This window comes from Lagopus leucura, unplaced genomic scaffold (genome assembly GCF_019238085.1).
Source record: "Lagopus leucura isolate 7727_CA_CO unplaced genomic scaffold, USGS_WTPT01 Super-Scaffold_100008, whole genome shotgun sequence".
In the NCBI taxonomy this organism is placed as follows: domain Eukaryota; kingdom Metazoa; phylum Chordata; class Aves; order Galliformes; family Phasianidae; genus Lagopus; species Lagopus leucura.
In genome coordinates, this window is record NW_024962265.1 from 32,434,148 (window position 1) to 32,454,129 (window position 19,982).

Below are 19,982 nucleotides of genomic sequence, written 5' to 3' on the forward strand. Positions count from 1 at the left end.
TAATGGTGGCACCATGTGGGAGATGTACAGGTGGGGAACTCATCCTCCAGTAGGGAAGGTGAAAGGTTGTACCCACAGCAACTCCCCTCTTGCTGAGCAGAGGAACTGAGCACACTGAAAATAGCCAGGGCTTTAACTGAGCTCTGACTTTCAGCTGGACTAGTCAAATTGGATGCAAGCCATGAGCCAGCACACAAGGAGCTCATTTTGTAGCCAGGTTTGTCCAGAAAAGTCAGATAATCAGTAGTATGAAGAGTAGGGAAAATGCCAGGACAGGGTCATGGTCATTCGGGTAAGTTTCCTGGAAGCTGGGTAGCACAGGAGGGCTGAAACATGGTGCAGCAGGTATAAATGATGCAAAGTGGCCTTTCCCAATGCTCCCCGCTGCAAATGAGGTCCTTGGCTATGTTGAAGCTTGCTGGGGAAGTGACAGTGATACAGCTGTGGTGAACGTTCCAGGAAGGCAGGAAGCAGGGAGGCTGCACACAGAGGGCTGTGGCAAGCCCTGAGGAGCTGCATTGCCACCGGTGTATGGACAGAGGCCCAGGGCCTCAGGAAGGGCTCCTGCTATGGCCCACGTCCACTGCAGGGAGCTGCCATGGGCTGCAGAGCTGGCTGCATCCACATGCTCACACTTACAGCACAAATGCTGTTCTTTCAGTGCAAGATTTCACATGGAACAAAAAGTGATAGAAAATTCATCTGTAGGAATTTGACATAGTTTAAGGAAAAGTGAGGAACTTTTTTATTTTTTCCTTTTGTAACCTTTCTGGCTATATTCTCCTCATTTATTAATGATTTTTCCCAGAATTAGTGGTGAAACTCAAGAAACAATGAAGCAGCACTTTGTGTCTCTGAACACTCTCAAATGGTTCTATTTGAAATAATACACTGGTTATTTTTTAAGGAAGTACTTTCTAAGAATTTGACAGAATCAAGAGAAGTTCAGCCAAAATTTCTAAGGAACCTTAATTCAGAAATGTCTCTATTTTTTTTCCAGCAGCACATTAACTGATCTCTTTGGGTAGTCCTAGCCTCAGAAAGAGCAGAAAGCAGGCAAATGCAGCATCTGAGTTTAGAAATAACTCCTCAGGAGAGGCACTGAGGGAGGGATGAGGCCAGAACTGGGATGGAGGATTTGGAGCCGACCAGTCATAGCAGTTACACATCTAGGCTAAGAAGGCTCCTTTTGTCACAAACCGGAGCTGTGCTGCTGTCCTGCACCAGGCCACACCACCCTGCTCTTGTTAGTGCCCCAGGTGCAATGAAGCTACTGTGGCCATACTCTCTATTCCCCAGGCATATTTATCCCTGAACTGGACCCAGAGGGCAGCAATGTGGTCTTCCGTGGAACCAGGCTTGTGGGATTGCATCTGCAGCCACACTGCAGGAAGGGCAATGTAGGAGTGGGCTCTCAAGAGCTGTTGTCCCTCTCTGGCCAAGACATGTACGTTTGATTGGCCTCTGGATCCCTTGCTCAAATAAGACTCATAAGATCAAGCTACTAAAATACTCTTCACTCATTAAGATACATTTTGTGCACCAAGCACAAGAGTTTTTTCTTTATTTATTTAATAATAGGGTTCCCAGAATTGCAGTATAGCAGTCAGCATTTATTTGTTGAAATGAATATTGTTCTCTACCCCAGAAAAGAATAATCTCCATTGCTCTCTGTCTGCATCTCATTATAAATGTGACAGTTGCAGGATGGAGTGCCAAGACTTCAACGAGTCTGAACATGCCATGAGACGAGAGCATCACTCTGGAACAGTATCAGTAGGAATAGGTGACTTCCTCTTCATCTGCCTTTCAAAGGCAGCACCTGAAAGGAAGGCTACAGAGCAAGTGAAAATAAAATCTCCACATTTAGGACTCTGGTTGGGAGTTGAAGGGCCTAAATTGGGCCAAAACCTGACAATTCTGGCTGTTCAGTGCCCAGTGCTGCCGCCCAGTACTGCTACCTTTGGAACTGGTGCAGCAGCAGGGAAGTGGGGACAAGAAAAGTGGTCCAACCCACCATTAGTTTATGCAGGGAAGCCATTGCCCAATGCAGTGCTGGCGAGAGTGGAGCAGGCCACACAGAGCAGTACTCAAAAAACTAAAGCAGCATCTTTATTTTACACATAACCGTCAGTACAAAAAGTTTATTATATAAGAGCTGTTTTGACTACAATATATTATATTGCTTCAAGCCAATGCAAAAAGTTCATACGTTACAGTTCTACTTTGTTTAAAATATATTATATTGCTTAATTGGCACCATTGCAGTGTATTTTTAATACACAGAACTTTGCAACATTTTAAGGTAAAAAATAATGCTGAGTGGAGTAGTTCAGTTTTTAAATTAGGTAACATTTGTTTATTTTCCTTTGGGAAAAATCTAAATACACAACAAAACTGACATCTTTTCTTTGTTTAGGCAAACTAAAATCTGCAATCACTGAAATGTTTCAGGTTAGCATCTAGGAAATTTTCTGCTTGAATATTGTTATTTAATTTTTGGAAAATGTTATATTGCAGATATGTAATACAAACAAATGAAATTAAAACATAACCAGAGCATAGTACAAAACCATCCAAAGCACTGAAAGAAGAAGCCTATATAATCATGCTACAGAAGTATTTATAAAACTTAAAAGAAATAGTAAATATCAGCTCAGTGGTTTATAACGAAGCTAATAAAATTCCAGCCAGTAATCTAAACTGTAGTGAACAGCGTTTTAACATCCCATCCATGAAAGGTTAATGAAGGCTATGAACTTTGTGTAACACGAACCATTTCAGATGTTGGAGCTCACCAGATATAATTGGATTCGGGTGGAGCGTGCCTCTCCTCCGCCTTCTTGGGCGAAGGCGTGTACTGCCTGTGCTTGCTGCCGGCCGGCCTCGGGGCACTCAGACCGCTGGCTCCATACCCTGGAAAATTACTCAGCTCAAGAGAACAGAAACCACAGTGGCAGCTTCACGATGCGCTGCTAATATTTCAAGTGGAGACAGTCCTCCAGCTTGAACACAAGCTTCTAATGCACCTCACATGCATGCGGTCCCTTCCCCATCCTCTCCCTGCTCTTGGAAGAGCAGATGCTGATGGGCAGGATTAACCCAAAAAGATCAGGATCATCAGGCAAACTTCACCCCAGAAGGCTTGAGCAGTCAGCCCACTTGGGCTGCCACCTGGTGCAGATTGCACAACCCATGCCAGTGTGTACATTACGTGTGAGCCCAGAAAGTGTTAAGAGTCACCTTGAGCAGCCCTTTGGGTGACCCAGCATTAGTGGTGTAAGCTGTGCTCTGCTGTACAGTGGGATACAAAGAGAAAGAGCAGTGACAACAAGTAGTCTGAAAGTAGTTTGAGAAAGGCTCAGCAGAGCTGCTTATTTATTGCAGATAAAAATGAAACACAGGTCTCAATGTCTTGTTTTGACATTATTTATAGTCTCATTTACCCGTCTAACTCTGTAAATCCCATGGAAACAACTTTGAAATATCAAGCCCAAGGTTTAGTTTTTTAATCACCTATTTAAGAAAATAGCTTCCCCGAGGAGCTGTTCATTTGATACAAACATGAACTTTCTAAGATAGTCCCTGTAAACTGTGAAGTTAAAGGCTATCAGCTAGAATTTTGTATGACTGCTGAACTCACAGCTACATGGTGTATGAAGCAAGTCTCTCAAATGAAATACAGATCTTCCATCAAGGCCAAGAGATACTTGGTTTTAGCTGAAAAATAAACTGCCATGCAACATAGACTTGAACGTGCAACTTAAGCCCTATACAAGCATTTAAATGGGAGTGAATTTTACTCCAGTCACCTATATCACTTCATTTGCTGAATACTAAGACTTTTTCAGTGCTGAATGCAGCAGGTCTTTGTCCAAGCTCCACATAATGAAAATAGCAAAACAATGGAGCTCTCATTAACATGTAACAACTAAATTTTCATTATAGGGCAGTGTCACTCTGCTTTTTTTCTTCTTGTAGTACAGACAATTACTTTCTGTGGGCTGTTTATTCCAAATATATACATTTTTACTTGCTATATAAGAATATTAAAGCCTTTTTTTAATATTGCTACTGAAAACATTAAGCATGAATAGTTTGCCAAGTGTTCAAGATAAATGTTAAACCTTCATGAGAGTACATACAGAATGTCTTACAGAAATGTCTTTATCACTGACCTGGATAGTAGGTTTGAGAGCATCCTCAGCATATTTGCAGATGAGACTAAGCTGAGTGGTGTAGTCATTGTATGCCATCCAAAGGGACATAGACAAGCTTGAAAACTGGGACAATCCCAGACATGAGTACAGACTCATGGACAAGAAATCTTGGAGAGCAGCCCTGTGGAGAAGGGCTTGTGGACATGAAAGCTGGACGTGAACAAGTAGTGTGTGCTTGCAGCCCAGAAGGCCAACTGTGACCTGGGCTGCATCAGAAGAGGGATTGTCTCCCTCTGACGTGACCTTGTGAGACACCTCTGGAGTACTGTGTCCAGGTCTGGGGCCCCCAGCACAAGAAAAGTATGGAGCTGTTGGAGCAAGACCCTGTGGAGGACCCTGAAGATGATCAGAGGGCTGGAGCACCTTTACTAGGAAGGAAGGTTGAGGGAACTGGACTTGTTCAACTTGGAAAAGGCTGCATGGAAAAATTGTGGCCTTTCAGCATTTAAAGGGAGCTTATAAATAGGAGAGAGACTGATTTTACATGGTCTGATAGTAACAGGCCAAAGGGCCACTGTTTCAAAATAAAAGGTGAACTTTGAGGCCCCTTCCAACACAAGCCATTCTATGATTCTATGACTCTTTGACTCTATGATTCTATGATTTACTTACAAAACCTCATCGCACGTGGAATGTAAAATTAAGTCTGAATTTATTACTGGATATATCCAATTGTATTTCAAATAATTTTATAATGCTTAAATAGCAAAACAAAAAATTATTTTAAAGACTTCAACTTCACTTTGAGACAATGTAATTTGTATTCTGTGGAACATGGGTGAGGAAGAGTAGAAGAAAACATGGAAGGTGTTAGGCATAGATTCTGTATAAGCCTTCAAAATTTCTCCCAAGTTTCCAAAGAGCAATTTGACTTTTTTGTAAGCTTTAATCATCTTTAAAGCCTGACAGAACTTTTTGTGTAAAAATGCCAATCTGACATTTGAAGACCAGCTGACTTTACTGTGGAGTGCTGTGGGACTTACAGCCCACTCCACACTGCAGTGGAAGGCACAAGGTCACCCCAGAGGCCTGGGTGACCTCAGCTCTAGACCTTATGTACAAAGAGAAAGGAAGTAAAAGAATTTTAAACAATTTAGAGAATTTTTAAAAAGCAGCATTATGGAGAATGTAAAATCTTTGTTTTATTGTATAGATTAAAGAAGAAAAAGAGGAGCATGGTATTAGTGATGGTGGAGGAAAAGCTCTTGAAGCTGTCATGTTCATATAGCATCTATAAGTGGCCCTGATACACACTGGGGGTTGTTTCTCACTTACTTTTATTGCAGTGCCTCCCATGCCAGCCTTCTTTGCAGTGGCACTTGTTGGGCTCAGCACAGGTCCCATACAGTCCACAGCCAGGCTCACAGACAGCTGCAACAAAGTGGGCACACACATTGGACTTGGTGACATTTCTCTAGGAACATCTGCAGTTGCTACATTGACATGTTGACACTGACATAGGGAGCCAGGATGCAGACCAGACTGGAGGGAGGCATTTGTAAAAAGATGTCTGGTCTTGTAATTCCTTGCAGCCTGGTGTGCATTGTATGCCCAGGAAGTCAATCGACCTAAAGTACTCTGACAACAGGCAGCTAGTGCTGTTAGAGTGTGAGAGGTGCCATGTGAGCCCAGTGCTCACTCAAGGACTGACTGAGTGCACAGGTACTTACGCTTTGAACAAAGGTCTCCTTGGTAGCCTTTGGAGCACTTGCATTTATTCTTACCCATACATTTTCCTCCATTTCGACAGGGCTGATGGCATTTACCTAGAAATTAAAAGAACAGAAACAAGGGCCTGAGTCCCCAGCACCTACTCATGACAGCCGTCTGAGAAGCCTGCCTGGTGCTCAAAAACTCATCAAGCTGTGGGGTCAGAGTGTGCTCTGTGAATCTAGGGGAAGGCTCCTCTGCTAGTGCCCAGTGAGCACACGCAGAATGCAACCTGGTGGCATAGGAATGAGATTTTATGTAAAGGGAAGCTCGGGAGCTGACAGGCAAGGCAGACTCTTGCAGAAGAAGAAGAAGTAGATCATCCAGGCCTGGCAGCTTGTGACGAGAGGCTGTGAAGCACCACGGTGCTGTGGGTTGTGCCATGAGGACTGTTTCACGCTTCAGCTCAAAAAGAAAGGCACATTAAAAAAGCATGCCCTTCTTTCCCATTTGCACAGAACAGAGCATCTTTGGTGACAGTAATTAGAACTGGCAGACATTTTTCAAGGCTTTTTGTCCAGAAATTATTTTTCTTCACATTCACGTGTTGCCAAAAGAAGAAGCTGGGTCTGACCACATATGACGGTTTGCTTGGCCCTGACTTGCCAAGAGGCAGGAGATCCACACTGATAGGGCAGAGCCACCTTTGAGTTCTGCTGGGCTTGATTCACACCAAGAAGCTGCTGAGGGCTTCCTCACAGTTAGCATGAAGCCCCTGAAGACCAGGCTGTCAGCCTCTTGTTAGATTGGTCTGCATTCTTTACCTAACTAAATCTCCACTGTCTGTGGGAGTGCAGCCTCCAAAAGCACAGCCATCCTCAGAGCAGGGGGACCTTCTCTCCTGGCCTCCTCAGTGGCCACTCCGTTACTCAGTTACTGCTGCAGCTTTCTCATTGTCCTCCAGTGCCTTTCTAATGATATTAACAGAGCTGCACATGATAATACGAGCATCAGCACTCCTCCTTTCCACTGCTGATGTGCTGTGCTGAAAACCTCTGGGAGTGCACATGTCTCACAATCACAGAATGCCCCTTTGGGAACTACACACCCCCAGCAGTGCTGCTCTGCTCAACCCTACCAGACTTCTGTGATACATATGTACTTTGTCAGTCTAAAAGAAACATTTGTTCCCAATGTGCATAATTATTTTAATAGCCTTGAAGCAAGTTCATAAACAGCCAGAAGAACAAGCTGTGCTAAGAAGAGTTCCTGCAGAAGCACAATTTCCCCACAGAAGCCTCTGGAGAGGGAATCTGTGGATATTCTAATTTGCAGGCAATTGAATCTGGAGTAATTAATAAGTGAGAGATGCAATGCTAAGAGAATTTAGGAATTTTACTTGATCTTGAAGTAAATCTGGAGAATGTGGGTCAAAGGATGTAATATGGACTTCCGTGGAGCTGCGTTCTGCAAATACTTGGCTCAGCACAGCTCAGTTCAATCAAGACTCAAATGTTTCCACAGAATGGAGGAAACCTTCTGCTATTAACTGACAAATGGAAAAAGCAGCAGAACAGTTGCTGATAAACGGAGGAGGAATCCAAAAGGAATATCAAGCTGCAACACTAAATAGAGACAACGCATGACTACATCTAGAAAAGTATTCTGGAGGATTATGAATGCTTGCTAGTAAGGTAGGCTGGGCCTAGCAATTTCCGTGGAGTCTTAGAGAACAATTCAACTATCAGACAAACACTCCAAATCTTTAAACAAGATTAGAAAAAAAAACAACCCCACTGCTCATTTTTTGGAAGATGGCCTTCTGCTTGTTGAAAGGTTTCCTCATTTTATTATTCCAAGACTCCCATGACTGAACGTAGCTGGCCCAGGGTCTAAGAAAACAGAAAGAGCTTTATTTCTCCTCTGGTGTTTCTAAATCTCGTCCAGCACTTCATGCAGTCCTCCACTGCTGAGCTGGCACTAGGGCAGTGCCCAAGGTGGTAGCAGCAATCCATGCTCTACAAACAACTGCTGTCCAGCTTCAAAAAGAAGAGCATAGCTTTTCTTGCTCTCATCAATAGATTCCTGGTTTAGCTCTCCATACTATGATCCTAAATATTCTCCCTTCTTTTGTACAGAAATTTGTTTAATATTTGTGTATTAGTTAATTTAATTTGATTTGCACAGGTAAGCCTTTGCAAGAAACCAAAGTCATTAGCACCTGTTTCAAGCAGCAATAGACACTAATGCTCTGGGACAGAGCAATTAAATGGAGTACCCTGAATTATACATTCTGCAGTAGAATTTGTCTGAAAAACCCAACAACACTGGCATAAAAAAACGTAGCCTATGATTTTGAACTTTATTTATTATCTAAGAAGTATAAAAAATGTTGACTTTTGGGGGAAGAAAGAAAGGGGATCCTGTCAGAAGGTTGAATTTTAAGTTGGTGGAAACAAAGGAAAATTCAATGAAACCCACTCTGTTGTTCTTTGTGACCCCTGATCTGAATGTATATATTTATATATTTATATATTTGTCTATACGAGTCAAATAATTTCATAACAATACATCTTTACTGCTTCCATTTGGCTCAATTTTAGTTCAGTTGAAAAGGAGATGTAAAATTCCTCATAACGCATAGACATATGGTAAAACATTCACCTTTTCCTACATTTAAATACTCAGCAAAGTGCAGGCCCTGAGTCCTTTCCTTGCATAATAATTCATTTATAATCTGATAATGGCTGACAGTACGTTGGAGTTTATTTCCATGTGTTTCCAAGGATTTGCTGCTATACATTTCATTGCTGTGAGGGGAACCTGTCCCTAGTGATGCATGCAAAGCAATCACCTTTTACACATCCAAGGCCTAATGCTGCTGTCTGTGCTCCTGTGACAGCCCTTGAAAGCCAGTGGGAATATTTACAGCAGAAAGGTGGGAAAGCTCCATGTGCAGTGTAAGCTTTCATCCCAGAAAGCACGATGTAGATGTATGTTCCCCAAACCAAAAAGCTCATACACCATTCAAGTGTGAGGAACTATAGAATTAATCCAATTTATCAGAGCTGTGAGAAAAGTCTTCATTCAGTGAGATCAAATGCCTGACAGCTGACCTCCCAGGTCTGCTCCAGCCTGGCTGCATCTCCACCCCCATCTTTACACAGCACAGCACACGTAGATCAACCAGGAGCTAAAATATTTTCAATGGCTTTGATGCTAACCTTCTGAAAACAGCAAATCTTTTGATGTTTGCGAGGTGGATTTTCAAGTTGCTGTGTGAATGCAACTTAATACGTTAAGTGAAAGCTCCCAGCTCTTACAGTTCAGACCTCTCTTCAGCACAAACCCCTTTGCTTCCAGCTTAGAGCTCTTGGGGGTATGGGCTCAAACCTAACCTGCTGTGCATTAAAGTGTATTGCAGCAACTTCTCTGAGAAGTTCTGTGAACTTCTGTGTTCCACACAGGCAGGGCACATACTTTTGTCTTGAAATCTGCTGCCAAGCCCAGTTACTAGTTACTAGTGACAACAAAACAAGGTCTGGGATAGTCCAGCAGTGACTCAGACTTATCAGTAAGGTTCTCACTGAAGGCATCTGGCCCTCTAAGCATGCCAACCAGCAGAGCCAGGTCACACTGTATCTCTTAGACACTGACACAGAATAAGTTGATGTAAAGGAAAAGCACGTGGAGGTGCTACTCACTGATTTCACATTGGTCGCCTTCAAATCCCGAAGGACAAATGCATTTTCCCAGATAGACACACGTTCCTCCATTGAAACAGGTTGTTGTGCAGTTTGCTGAAACAAGTAAAGCAGAAATGAACTAAATCACTTATATCAACTTACTCTGGCTTGCCCTTAATATTTTCTGCTGCTCGACCCAAATAAACATGGCAGTCACAGGGACTGTAGGGATCCCCAGGGACAGCTGTGTTATATCTTCATCGGCCCTTCCACGTGCAGCTCACTGAAGGACCACATCATTCCTGCTATTGAAGCTGGCAACACTCTCATAGCATCATTTGGTTTGGATGAGACCCTTAAAGGCCATCTAGTCCAACTCCCTACAGTGAACAGGGACACCTACAGCTACATCAGGTGCTCAGAACCTTCCCACCCTGACCTTGAGTGCCTTCAGGGATGGGGCACCCACCACCTCTATGGACACCTTGTTCCAGTGCCTCACCACCCCTACTGTAAAAAACTTTTTTCTTATATGCAACCTAAATCTCCCCTCTTCTGATTTGAAACCATTTCCCCTTGTCCTGCCATGTTCTGCAATCTTCTCTTCCATGAGCAAGTCAGTGGTATTTGAGCAGCAAACCCTTTGGCTCTCCCTGAGCCACAGAGCAGCAACAACAACAACAAAAAACAAATGGACTTTGTGTGTGTGTGTGTGTTTGTCCAGATGCAGAAAATTATTGTACTAATTAGTAAAACTAATTCTACTCCAGGAAACCAGAGTTCAAAGAGAGATCACTTATTTTCCAAAGTGAATCTCGTGGTCTGTCCCATGGCTTTCAGTGGTCAGCTAAAGATATTTGCCAAATTACTCTTCGCTCAGCTGGTGTCTGTGGCTGCTGCACGTGGAGCTGTGACAGCACTGTGTGCTCCCTGCAGTTCCCAGCCTGTGCCAGAGCCTGTGCAGAAGGAATCTGTGTCCTGCAGACCTTCCTTCACCACTTGCTTGGCTTTCCTATAGGGGAATTAACATATGCAAGTACAGGGTGGCCACAAGACTGGGGGTTTCACTGCCATTACCTTTGTCGCAGTTGATGCCGTAGAAGCCAGGGGGGCAGATGCAGAGGCCAGGGGTGATGCAGAGCCCTCCATTCATGCAGCGAGGAGCACACAGTGCTGAGCAGCAGGGAGAAAAGGAAAACTGTCACTGGCATGACAGCAGCTGGCTATTAAATGTTCAGCATGCTGTCTCCTTAAGCTGCTTTTCCTTCTGTTGAATCAATCAAGTCACCTTTGCAAAGCACTTTTGTTAGTGGTTACATCAAGACAGCTCTGCTATGTATCTTATCAATACAGCATAACTAAAATAGAAGATTGAGTTTGATTCCACATGTAATTGCTTCTTGTACACTACAGTTCCAAGCTGGGGACAGGAAAGTGCCTACCTTTACCCTCTGGATACATGAGCCCCCACTATACCAGTACTCTCTGTAATTGTGCTCCAGTGGTGAACTGGTGCCTTAGCCCTGCACATGGGACTCTCTCCAGGGGATGCACTCAGAGGTGTTGGTAAATTAGTGGGGCTCTCAGGCAGACTCTGTGATGAACCTTCCTTCTGCCATTGCATACCCAGGCATAAGCACAGCTGCCTGATTTGGTAGAAGGGAGCCTCTAACATAGCCAAAGTGTCTGAACACTTCCCCTAAACCCTTTCCAGAGCCCTTGTACTCTCCCAAGGCTCCCCTGCAGTTGTGGGAGTTGTGTATCAGGGAGCAATGTTTCAGTTGGTGGCTGCCCACAACCGGTACAAGCAGCAAGGCTGGGCCCATACTGATGGGTTCAACAGCATTTGGATAGAGCCAGGCAGGGGTACAGGATCACCAGTGCTGTGAAACCGTCATTCCTGGTGTGGCTTTGTCCCTGAACTGCCAGGGCACAGCCCTAAGACAAGCATCAGCCAGGGCTCCTCCATCTGGGGATTTGGGGGGTTTGGCTTTAGAAGGCAGGGGAATTTATTAACACACAAATACAAACTGCCTGGAATCCAGGGAAGAAAACAGTCCCTGCTTTTCTGTATTTAATATTTTGGGTGTAGTCAATGTGTCTGGGAGCTGAGTAACGGTCACATTGAAGTAGGATGCCCACAGAGATGCTTTCCTCCTTTGTCCCAAGGAAGGCCTCCCACTGAGGAAGGAGGGAGGAAGAGATAAGAAGATCCTCACCCAGCCACACCAATTTCCTGCTCCCTCACTCCTGGAAATATTATTTGGAGTTATTAGTAATGAAAGGAAAAAGGAAACCCCTTCATCTTCCTATCTTCCTTTTCAGCCTGCCCCCAAATTAAATCCTATCTCCATATGAACAAGTGCAGAACAAAAATCCCCATGCTTGGTTTTCCAGCCAGTCCTCATTAGCAGAGGAGCTTTATTTAATCTTTTTGCCAGATGGATGCTCTGTGATTAAGGACTCTCTAACAATTGTGTCAGTTTTTGTTAAAAGCAATCCCTTAGAGAGAAAACATCTTTCTTGTAAGCAGTTAAATTTTCCATTGGAATATGCACTATGACAGTAATTCACTTAGATGTGTAGACTCAAAATAAAATATGTGTGACTGTAGAATAGGCCATTCATATTTTTAGGAGTGGCTACAGCAGGTACAGTTTTGTTGAGATCATGGTAAAGAGAGTTGAGAGGATTTTTTTTAATTACCTTTCTCACAGTGAGGCCCATAGAATCCATCTGGACATTCACACACATGTCTCTCGTTGCAAAACCCTCCGTTTCTGCATCCTCCTGGACACTCCGCTTCATAAAACACAATGACAATCTTAATTGGCTATTTCGTACTTTAGCTGTCACTTATCTTTCAGTAGGACCAATAGATTCCTTTGATAAAACAATAACAGATAGGCAAATGCTGGTAGAAGTGAAGTTCAGCTAAGACTTTCTAAAGAGAAAGTCTCTGTGTTAATCTCCAAATACAGGTCTGAGCTCATGTGCAAGACTGTGTGGTCTGCTGGATGCTAGATCATGCACACCTTATTGCTCTGCTGTTTTGCTCACGAATGAGTGATGTGGATGCTCTGCTCAATCCAATGCTGACTTCTCCACAAGGAATGAGCAGGAACCTGGTGCAGGACCTGCATCACTGGTCAGACCTGCCCTTGGTCTGTGGGACCACTTTCAAATTTCGCAGCCTTAAATTGACTGCATTGCAACTTTCATTGCATTAATTACTACATCTGTTGCTACTGAGGTGACAAAGTGATGAAATCTATCTTCAAATGAAAGAGTCAGCTTTGAGGCTGGATGAAAGGAGGCCAGAAAGGAAGATGAAAGCATTCCTGTGTAGTGATCCTGTATCATCATCCAACTCTTATTCACATCTCAACTATTGATCAAACACCGCTTAAAGTGTTTGGCAACACTGGCTGGATTACTCAAGGATGAGAAATACATCTGTGTATGATCACCATCCTCAAAATACTGGAGCCCATCAAACAAGAGGCAAAACAAATTGAATTCAGTGGAATCCCACAAAAGCACTACTGCCAGGAAGCGATTCCTTAAAAATGCCTTCCCAGGTCTCTCACAAGCAAGAAGGAAAGCAGGAGAGGCTGAAATGCGACATCACTTGTGATCAGTGGTACCAGTGCCGCAAGGCAGCTTTGTGGAGTAGGTAACCTCCTCATATGGGTTCTATGCTGTGTGAGGCTCTGAATGATGAGGTTAAAAATACTCTGTGGTAGACCAACACTCAGACAGCAATCTTACTGCGACCTTCTCAACTCAAACTTGAAGGTCATCCATTAGACACTGGTTGGCTGCTATACTGGCACCATGCCTTTTTTGCCTTAGATGTAGCAGTGCTGTAAGTACATGTGGCTTATAACACCTGCCAGCATTACCCTTAACTCTTCTCCGTTGGCTTTTCACCTGCGTCCACCAACAAGTGTTGGCACCCAATGCTCACAAGCTGTGTAGATGTACCATTGATTCATGCCCTTTCCAAACTGAACAATACCTGAGTTCAAATTCAAGCAGTTACAGCCTTTAAAATGCCCTCAGTTGAAGTGACAAGGAGTATCAGAATGTCCATAAATTCAAGTGGTTCAGGTTGCCTAAGACATTTTCACAGCTCACAAAGAATCTTCAAACTAACTCCTATTAATGTAAGGGAAAATATAATCCTGGATTTAAATAAATCTGAGTGGTTTTCCCTCCTTCTTTATTAGATGACATATCCTGTAGATCTATTTACAAACTAGCTTCCTTTCTTGAAAACTTATCTAATAGCTGACCAGAGCCACAGGAAGATATGGCAGCTCAGGCTATGTGCAGTATTATTTTTCCAGCCGCACTCATGGAATATTTCTCTACCAACTGAAATACAAAGGGTAACTATGAGACTAAGCAGGAGGTAAGAAAATCTGAGGTATCAGGCAGGGGGCTGGATGTTGTGCGCAAACACAGGAAGGACAGAGGATACAACCTGTGATTTTAAAATGCTCTTCTGCTTAAGACCATAGATACATGGGGAAAAAAAAGTGCTACTTTAAAAATGAAGCTGTTTGCAGTAGTAGTAATAGCAGGAAAGGCACTTTTCTCTCATTTGTTCTAACAGTACATTCTAGGACTTATTGGAAATTTTTCTCTTCTTGTAGCTGAATGCAGAGCTGCTATTCATTATGGAAAATACATGCTGAAATGCATGCCATTTCAAACAGAAAAATAGGAAAACACAATTTTTTGTGTGGTCACCTCTTGGCCACAACAAAGCCTCTTTACTGCCACAAAATTGTTCCCTCATTCTGCTCACTTCCTCTGGTGGGGGCCTCTGGCTGCCCACAAGAGACTGGAAACAGTGACCCGGGGCCCAGGCAGGAGGAATCTGAGCTGCTCGCCACAAGCAGCATCTCTCAGAGGGAGGAAATCCACCCTACACTAATACAAACCAGTGAGGACATCCTTGTCCTTCCCAGTGTGTGTACCTCCAAGTGTTGTGGAGTGCTCCCCACTGGACAGAGGGCAGCAGTGGGAGCCACCCCTATAGGCACCAGCAGAGGTTGGTGTGAAGGCTCCTCCTCTGCCCACCTCTGATGTATGGAAGCAATGTCATCCTACTGTCTCTCAGCTGCTTCAGGACTGGGCGAGTCATTAAACTCAGCTTACATTGAGTTATATGCTGCAACACTCCTAAATTTTTAAGTGTTTTTCACATCAAAATAGTAACAATAATAACGAATGATGCAGAATCCAAAGCTTGGACAAATGCAACAAAGAAATTGGAGCCCTTCTAGGATGAGATGCAATTTTCCAAAATACAGATCCATAACTGCTGTCCTGATTAGTTGACTCCAATGTTATTTTCAAAGTTTATTAAGTTCAGCATCTTTGAACTGAACTGAAAGTGAAAAGGTATGAAACGTTCTGTGTTGTGCTTACATCAGACACAACTCTGTACACAAAACCTAATTGATTTTACTTCCATTCAGCCCCCATTTTTTCCTTTTCCTCTCCCCACATCTTCTCCCACCTCCTCCCCTTTTCCCAGGCTAACTGGGAGCAGCAAGGCTTCAAAGCAGGCAGAAAGTTGGCCATTTATTTAGGCGTTATGCGGGTTCAAAGAACAAACAGCTTCTGCTCCTGCTGCTGCTCTTTGAAGCCACCCTCCGTCCAGTGTGGAGAAGAAAGTGTAGGACTCAGAGCTGACATTTGATAGGAGAAGAATAAAAATCTTGCTATTTGTACATCATGGGTTGATTTGATACAATTGCACATGGTGTGGGATAGCTGCCTGATCTTAGATACTAATTTTTTCAATTTCCACTGCCTCAGTTCAAAGTGATAATTACAGCTGTTCTTGGTGTATAAAATTAATCCAGAAACACTTATTACGTAGTGTTTATCATTCATAAATTGGCTGAGTAGACAGGTTCTCTGCTTTCCAAGTAAACATGGCAATAACTTCATAATGCTCTTCCTCTATTAGTGCATCTTGTGTGCATTTCTTGCCTGGTGATGGCAAGAACCAGCTTCCATCACCTGCCTTGAGTGCTGCTTTACTGTGCAAACAATTCTACCAAATTCAAACCAACAACGTGCCCGCTGAAGTGTTAGTGAGAGAAGAAGGAATGCTCTCATTGGCTGTTATGTCTCATAAACTTTGTGAATGTCAAAGTGGGCAACATGTGCTGCTGAGACAGGTGAACAGTGCTGCATCTGAACCCAAATGGTTGTCATCCTGAGCTCCACAGGAGGGAAGCTAACTATTGCAAAATGTTCTGATTTACACTTTTTGGATTAACTTGGAATGTGCAAGTTCAGATGTAAAGAACTGTTGAACTATGACACCAAATGGCGTTAAGTGAAGACAGTGTCTGTGCTACAGATCACAGAACTCAGTTCTCTCAATTACAGGTCATTTCTGAAAACATGAGCCTTAGCATGCTAGACACTGTAGTGACTCCCCTCCAAACACTTCAAATCATTTGTTCACACTTGCTTCTCATATGATGTATTTTTATCAACATCCCTGAAATGATGAGCTGTGAACAGGAGGAGGAATGCCTCCAACTCAGTCTGCTGAGGGAGATATAGTTTACAGCAAGAAAAAGTTTAGTAAACACACTGAAAACGAGCAGCAAATGTAAACAAGTAGCAAATCTACAAAGAGAGTCTGAACATCCTGGAGTCAAAGCCTTTGCTGTGCATTGCATGACCACAGTATTCTGTAGGCATTATCCCTAAGGAAACAGAGGAAAGTTAGGTGACCCAGTCTGGCAGTCTTGTCATGTCCTCATTAGCATTACCTTGCTGACAGGTTTTAAAGAAGATGGCGTTCTGAGGGGTCTGGAGGATGATATTGCCTTCTGCGTTCATTATGATCACATTCACTTCGAAAGCAGCCACTCCATCTTGTTTTCCAAGGCAAGGAAACCCAACCCGAACCACTTAAAGGGGAACAATAACAATAATATTTTGTGTTTACTTGTATATAGATAAAGGTACACATAGCAATACTAAAAATAAAGATAATAAGTATTTACATTTAAGCCTTAGAGTTCCACCACTGATGAAGAGGTGCATCACAGAGGTATGCAGGTTGCCGTATTCATAGACAACAGCAACAGCACAGGAGGTGAGCCTGGGCTCCCTGACTGACACAGCCCCAGTGTCGGAGGCACAGACAGGGATCTTAATAAACACACTGCTGCCCTCAGACTGCAATTACCCACATGAAGGTATCTAAGGACACGTTTTTCAAAACCTCCATAGGGAGCTGGAAGCCTACATTTAATTTTCTAGGCTGCCTCAATCCTTCTGAATCTCACTTTCATGGGCACTTTCTCCGGTGACTCTGGCAAAAAGAGCACACACCTTTTGGGGAAATAGTTGCTTCAGGTATGTTTCGCTGCTTGGGATCTTGCAGTTAATGCTTGGGACCTTCCAGTTAATACTTAAATAAAACCCTGATTTAATCAAAACTTCCCCCATAAAGTGCTAGCAAGACGGTAGTCAAATAAGATAATGGGCTCAAATATTTATGAAAATTATAGAGTCCCATTGCTGTGACAGAACTTGTTATGTGTGGTAATATTTGGAGATTGCCTTTCCAGGAAAAGTATTCAAACACTTTTGAACTACAGAGAGTCCAAGTAAATAATTAAGGCCAGTAAATCTGGAGTATTTGAATGAGGAAGTGGGCTGAGAGCTCAGAGCTCTGGAATGCTCCTCCGTGATGGTCTCATGTGATCTCATGTAATCTTCAGATGAAATGATTGTCTCTTTTCTTCAAAATTGGCTCTTCCTAGCTCCTTCATAAATTAGATCCAGCTAATAGTAATTGTTTATTCTGAAGCTGGCCTGTGATTTTGGAACAAAATATTGACCTAACAGCCTTACATTTGGTTTGTTTTAAATTGCTTGTTATAAAAAGTGTTGCAAGTCATAATTGGGCAATTTTCATTATTTTCTGCTTTGGTATAATACAGAATAATTTATTGCTGAAACACATTCTGCTCCTGGTAAGTTCTGTTGCAGTTTTCTTCATAAAACAATGTAATTGCTGAGGCACTTTTACATCATTTTTTTTAAAAGACATTTACAAAAAAGCATGTAACCATGTGGTAGGAAGAAAACTCTTACAGCAAATAAAAAGCAGTTTAAATGGTTCTTAAACTGTAGTAACCTTCTTACAACTCAAGTGCAGGAATTAATTTAGTGCATATATGAGTCTGTGTGTGCCTTAGCTGAACAAATTGCTGTGGGGAGGAAGATGTGGCAGAAATTTAATGATGGTACTATAGCAATTCCTAGAATTCACTGCATCATTAGCAAGCCCCATCTCTGTTGAGTGAGCAGAGACACTGCTGCACCTAAAGAAGGCATCAGATGTGCCAGCTCACGTGGAGCCACCTTGGCACCAGCATGCACTGGGATGGCGTTCACAGCTCATCACTGCCACCATCCACAACATCGGACTTGGATCTGAACTTAGAATCAGAGAATCCTTAGAGTTGGAAGGAACCTTTAAAAATCATCTAGTCCAGCTCCCCTGCAATGAACAGGGACGTGCACAGCTAGACTAGGGTGCCCAGGGCCTGATTCAACGTCATCCTGAAAGTCTCCAGTGATGGGGCATCCACCACATCTCTGGGCAATCTGTTCCAGTGCCTCACCACTCTCACTGTAAAAGACCTTTTCCTTATATCCAACCTAAATCTAAGATTGAAACCATTTCCCCTTGTTCTGTCATCACAGACTCTGCTGAAGAATCTTTCCGTTTCTTTCCTGTAGCTCCCCTTAGAAAAAGCTGCTACCATAGAGACTTCTCTTCTCCAGGCTGAACAGCCCCAGCTCTCTCAGCCTGTCCTCACAGGAGAGGCGCTCCATCCCTTGGATCATTTTTGTGGTCCCCTCTGGATGCATTCCAACAGGTCTATGCCCCTCCTATACTGAGGACTCCATACCCGTAGTACTCTAGATATGCTTCAGAGGGGCAAGATCACCTCCCTCAATCTGCTGTGCACACTTCTTTTGATGCAGCCTAGGATATGGTTGTCTTTCTGGGCTGTGAGGGCACATTGCCATCTCGTGTCCAGCTTGCCATTCAGCAGTACCCCCAAGTCTCTTTTGACAGATCTGCGCTCAATCCTTTCATCCCCCAGTTTGTACTGCTAGTGGGACTTGTCTTGACCCAGGTGCAAGACATTGCATTTGGATTTGTTAAACGTTATGAGGCTCATCTGGGCCCATTGCTCAAGCCTGTCTAGATCCCTCAGGATGGCATCTCATTCCTTGGGTGTGTCAAAGGCACCATACAGCTTCCTTAAAGATCTGCCAGCTCTGCTCTGCACCCTTACCCATGAGGACAGCTTCCCAGGGTGCTCTGCTTACAAACTCCCTGAAGGGCTGGAAGTTAGCTTTCCTAAAATTTAGCATCCTAATTTTACTCTTTGCCTGTTTCATATCCTTCCAGAGCATGAACTCAACCATAGCATGGTCACCACAGCCCAGGCAGCTTCCCATTCCAATGTCACCAATTAGTTCATTTGGTGAGCAACAGTATTGCATCCTCCCCAGTGGGGCCATCTATTACTTGAGTACAGAAATCATGGAATCATAGAATTATATAGAAATTACAAATTATAGAAATTATCCCCAGTGCATTCCAGGAGCCTCTTGGATTGCCTACAGTTCGCCATGCTACTTTTCCAGCAGATGTCTGGGTGGCTGAAGTCCTCCAACAGGATGAGCATTTGCAATCGCAATGCCTCCTGTAGCTGGAAGTAGGCCATTAGATGAAGCTGTCACAGCCAAACTCAAAACAAGAAGGGGATTTTCACACAGTGGGAGGCAAAGAACTTCTTGCCAAAGGGACTGGAGTTACAAGAAGTCAGTGTGGACTCAAATAAGAGCCTATACAAGTACTGCTAAGAGAGATCTGTAACCCATGTGTGAGTTTCAAAAAGGCATCAGGGAGCCCCCGAGCAGAAGCTAGTCAGGGGTGAGGGTAAACAGAACTATCACATACACTTGCTTTCTTTTTGCTCTTCAAAAAATCTGCTCATAGCTCTATTGGACATATAACAAAACACAGACTAGATAGTGCCTAAAGCACTAAAGCGATCTTCACTGATGGTAGGAAAATATCCAAAAGAAACTTTGAGAGCCCACTGATTTTGACAGGAACACTTGGTTTAACTATCTCTCAGTAAAATATCTACCTATTTTAACCCCTCATCTCACTTCCCAATGCCATATCTAATATGGGATTCTTCCCTCTGTTATATTTCTTCAGTTATCTTTACTGTATTCTCTTGGGCTGAGACAGGTTTGCAATAAATGCCTTGCTACTGTTGATTTGTTATTAAGTACAAGAGGGGAGGGGAGGGGAGGAGAGGAGAGGAGAGGAGAGGAGAGGAGA

At 43.3% G+C, this 19,982-nt stretch overlaps 1 protein-coding gene across 1 annotated transcript in view; it reads right to left on the reverse strand.

Moving 5' to 3' along the window:
• Positions 1-2,087: 2,087 nt before the first annotated feature.
• WIF1 (WNT inhibitory factor 1) overlaps positions 2,088-19,982 on the reverse strand; it is a 41,750-nt gene continuing 23,855 nt past the window's right edge. Inside the window, exons 4-10 of the mRNA XM_042872956.1 lie at positions 16,366-16,506; positions 12,263-12,358; positions 10,634-10,729; positions 9,575-9,670; positions 5,891-5,986; positions 5,496-5,591; positions 2,088-2,916 (exon numbers count right to left, since the gene is read on the reverse strand). Coding sequence (XP_042728890.1) covers positions 2,795-2,916; positions 5,496-5,591; positions 5,891-5,986; positions 9,575-9,670; positions 10,634-10,729; positions 12,263-12,358; positions 16,366-16,506 — 743 coding nt within the window. The 3' untranslated portion in view covers positions 2,088-2,794. The remainder of the gene's footprint in view (positions 2,917-5,495; positions 5,592-5,890; positions 5,987-9,574; positions 9,671-10,633; positions 10,730-12,262; positions 12,359-16,365; positions 16,507-19,982) is intronic.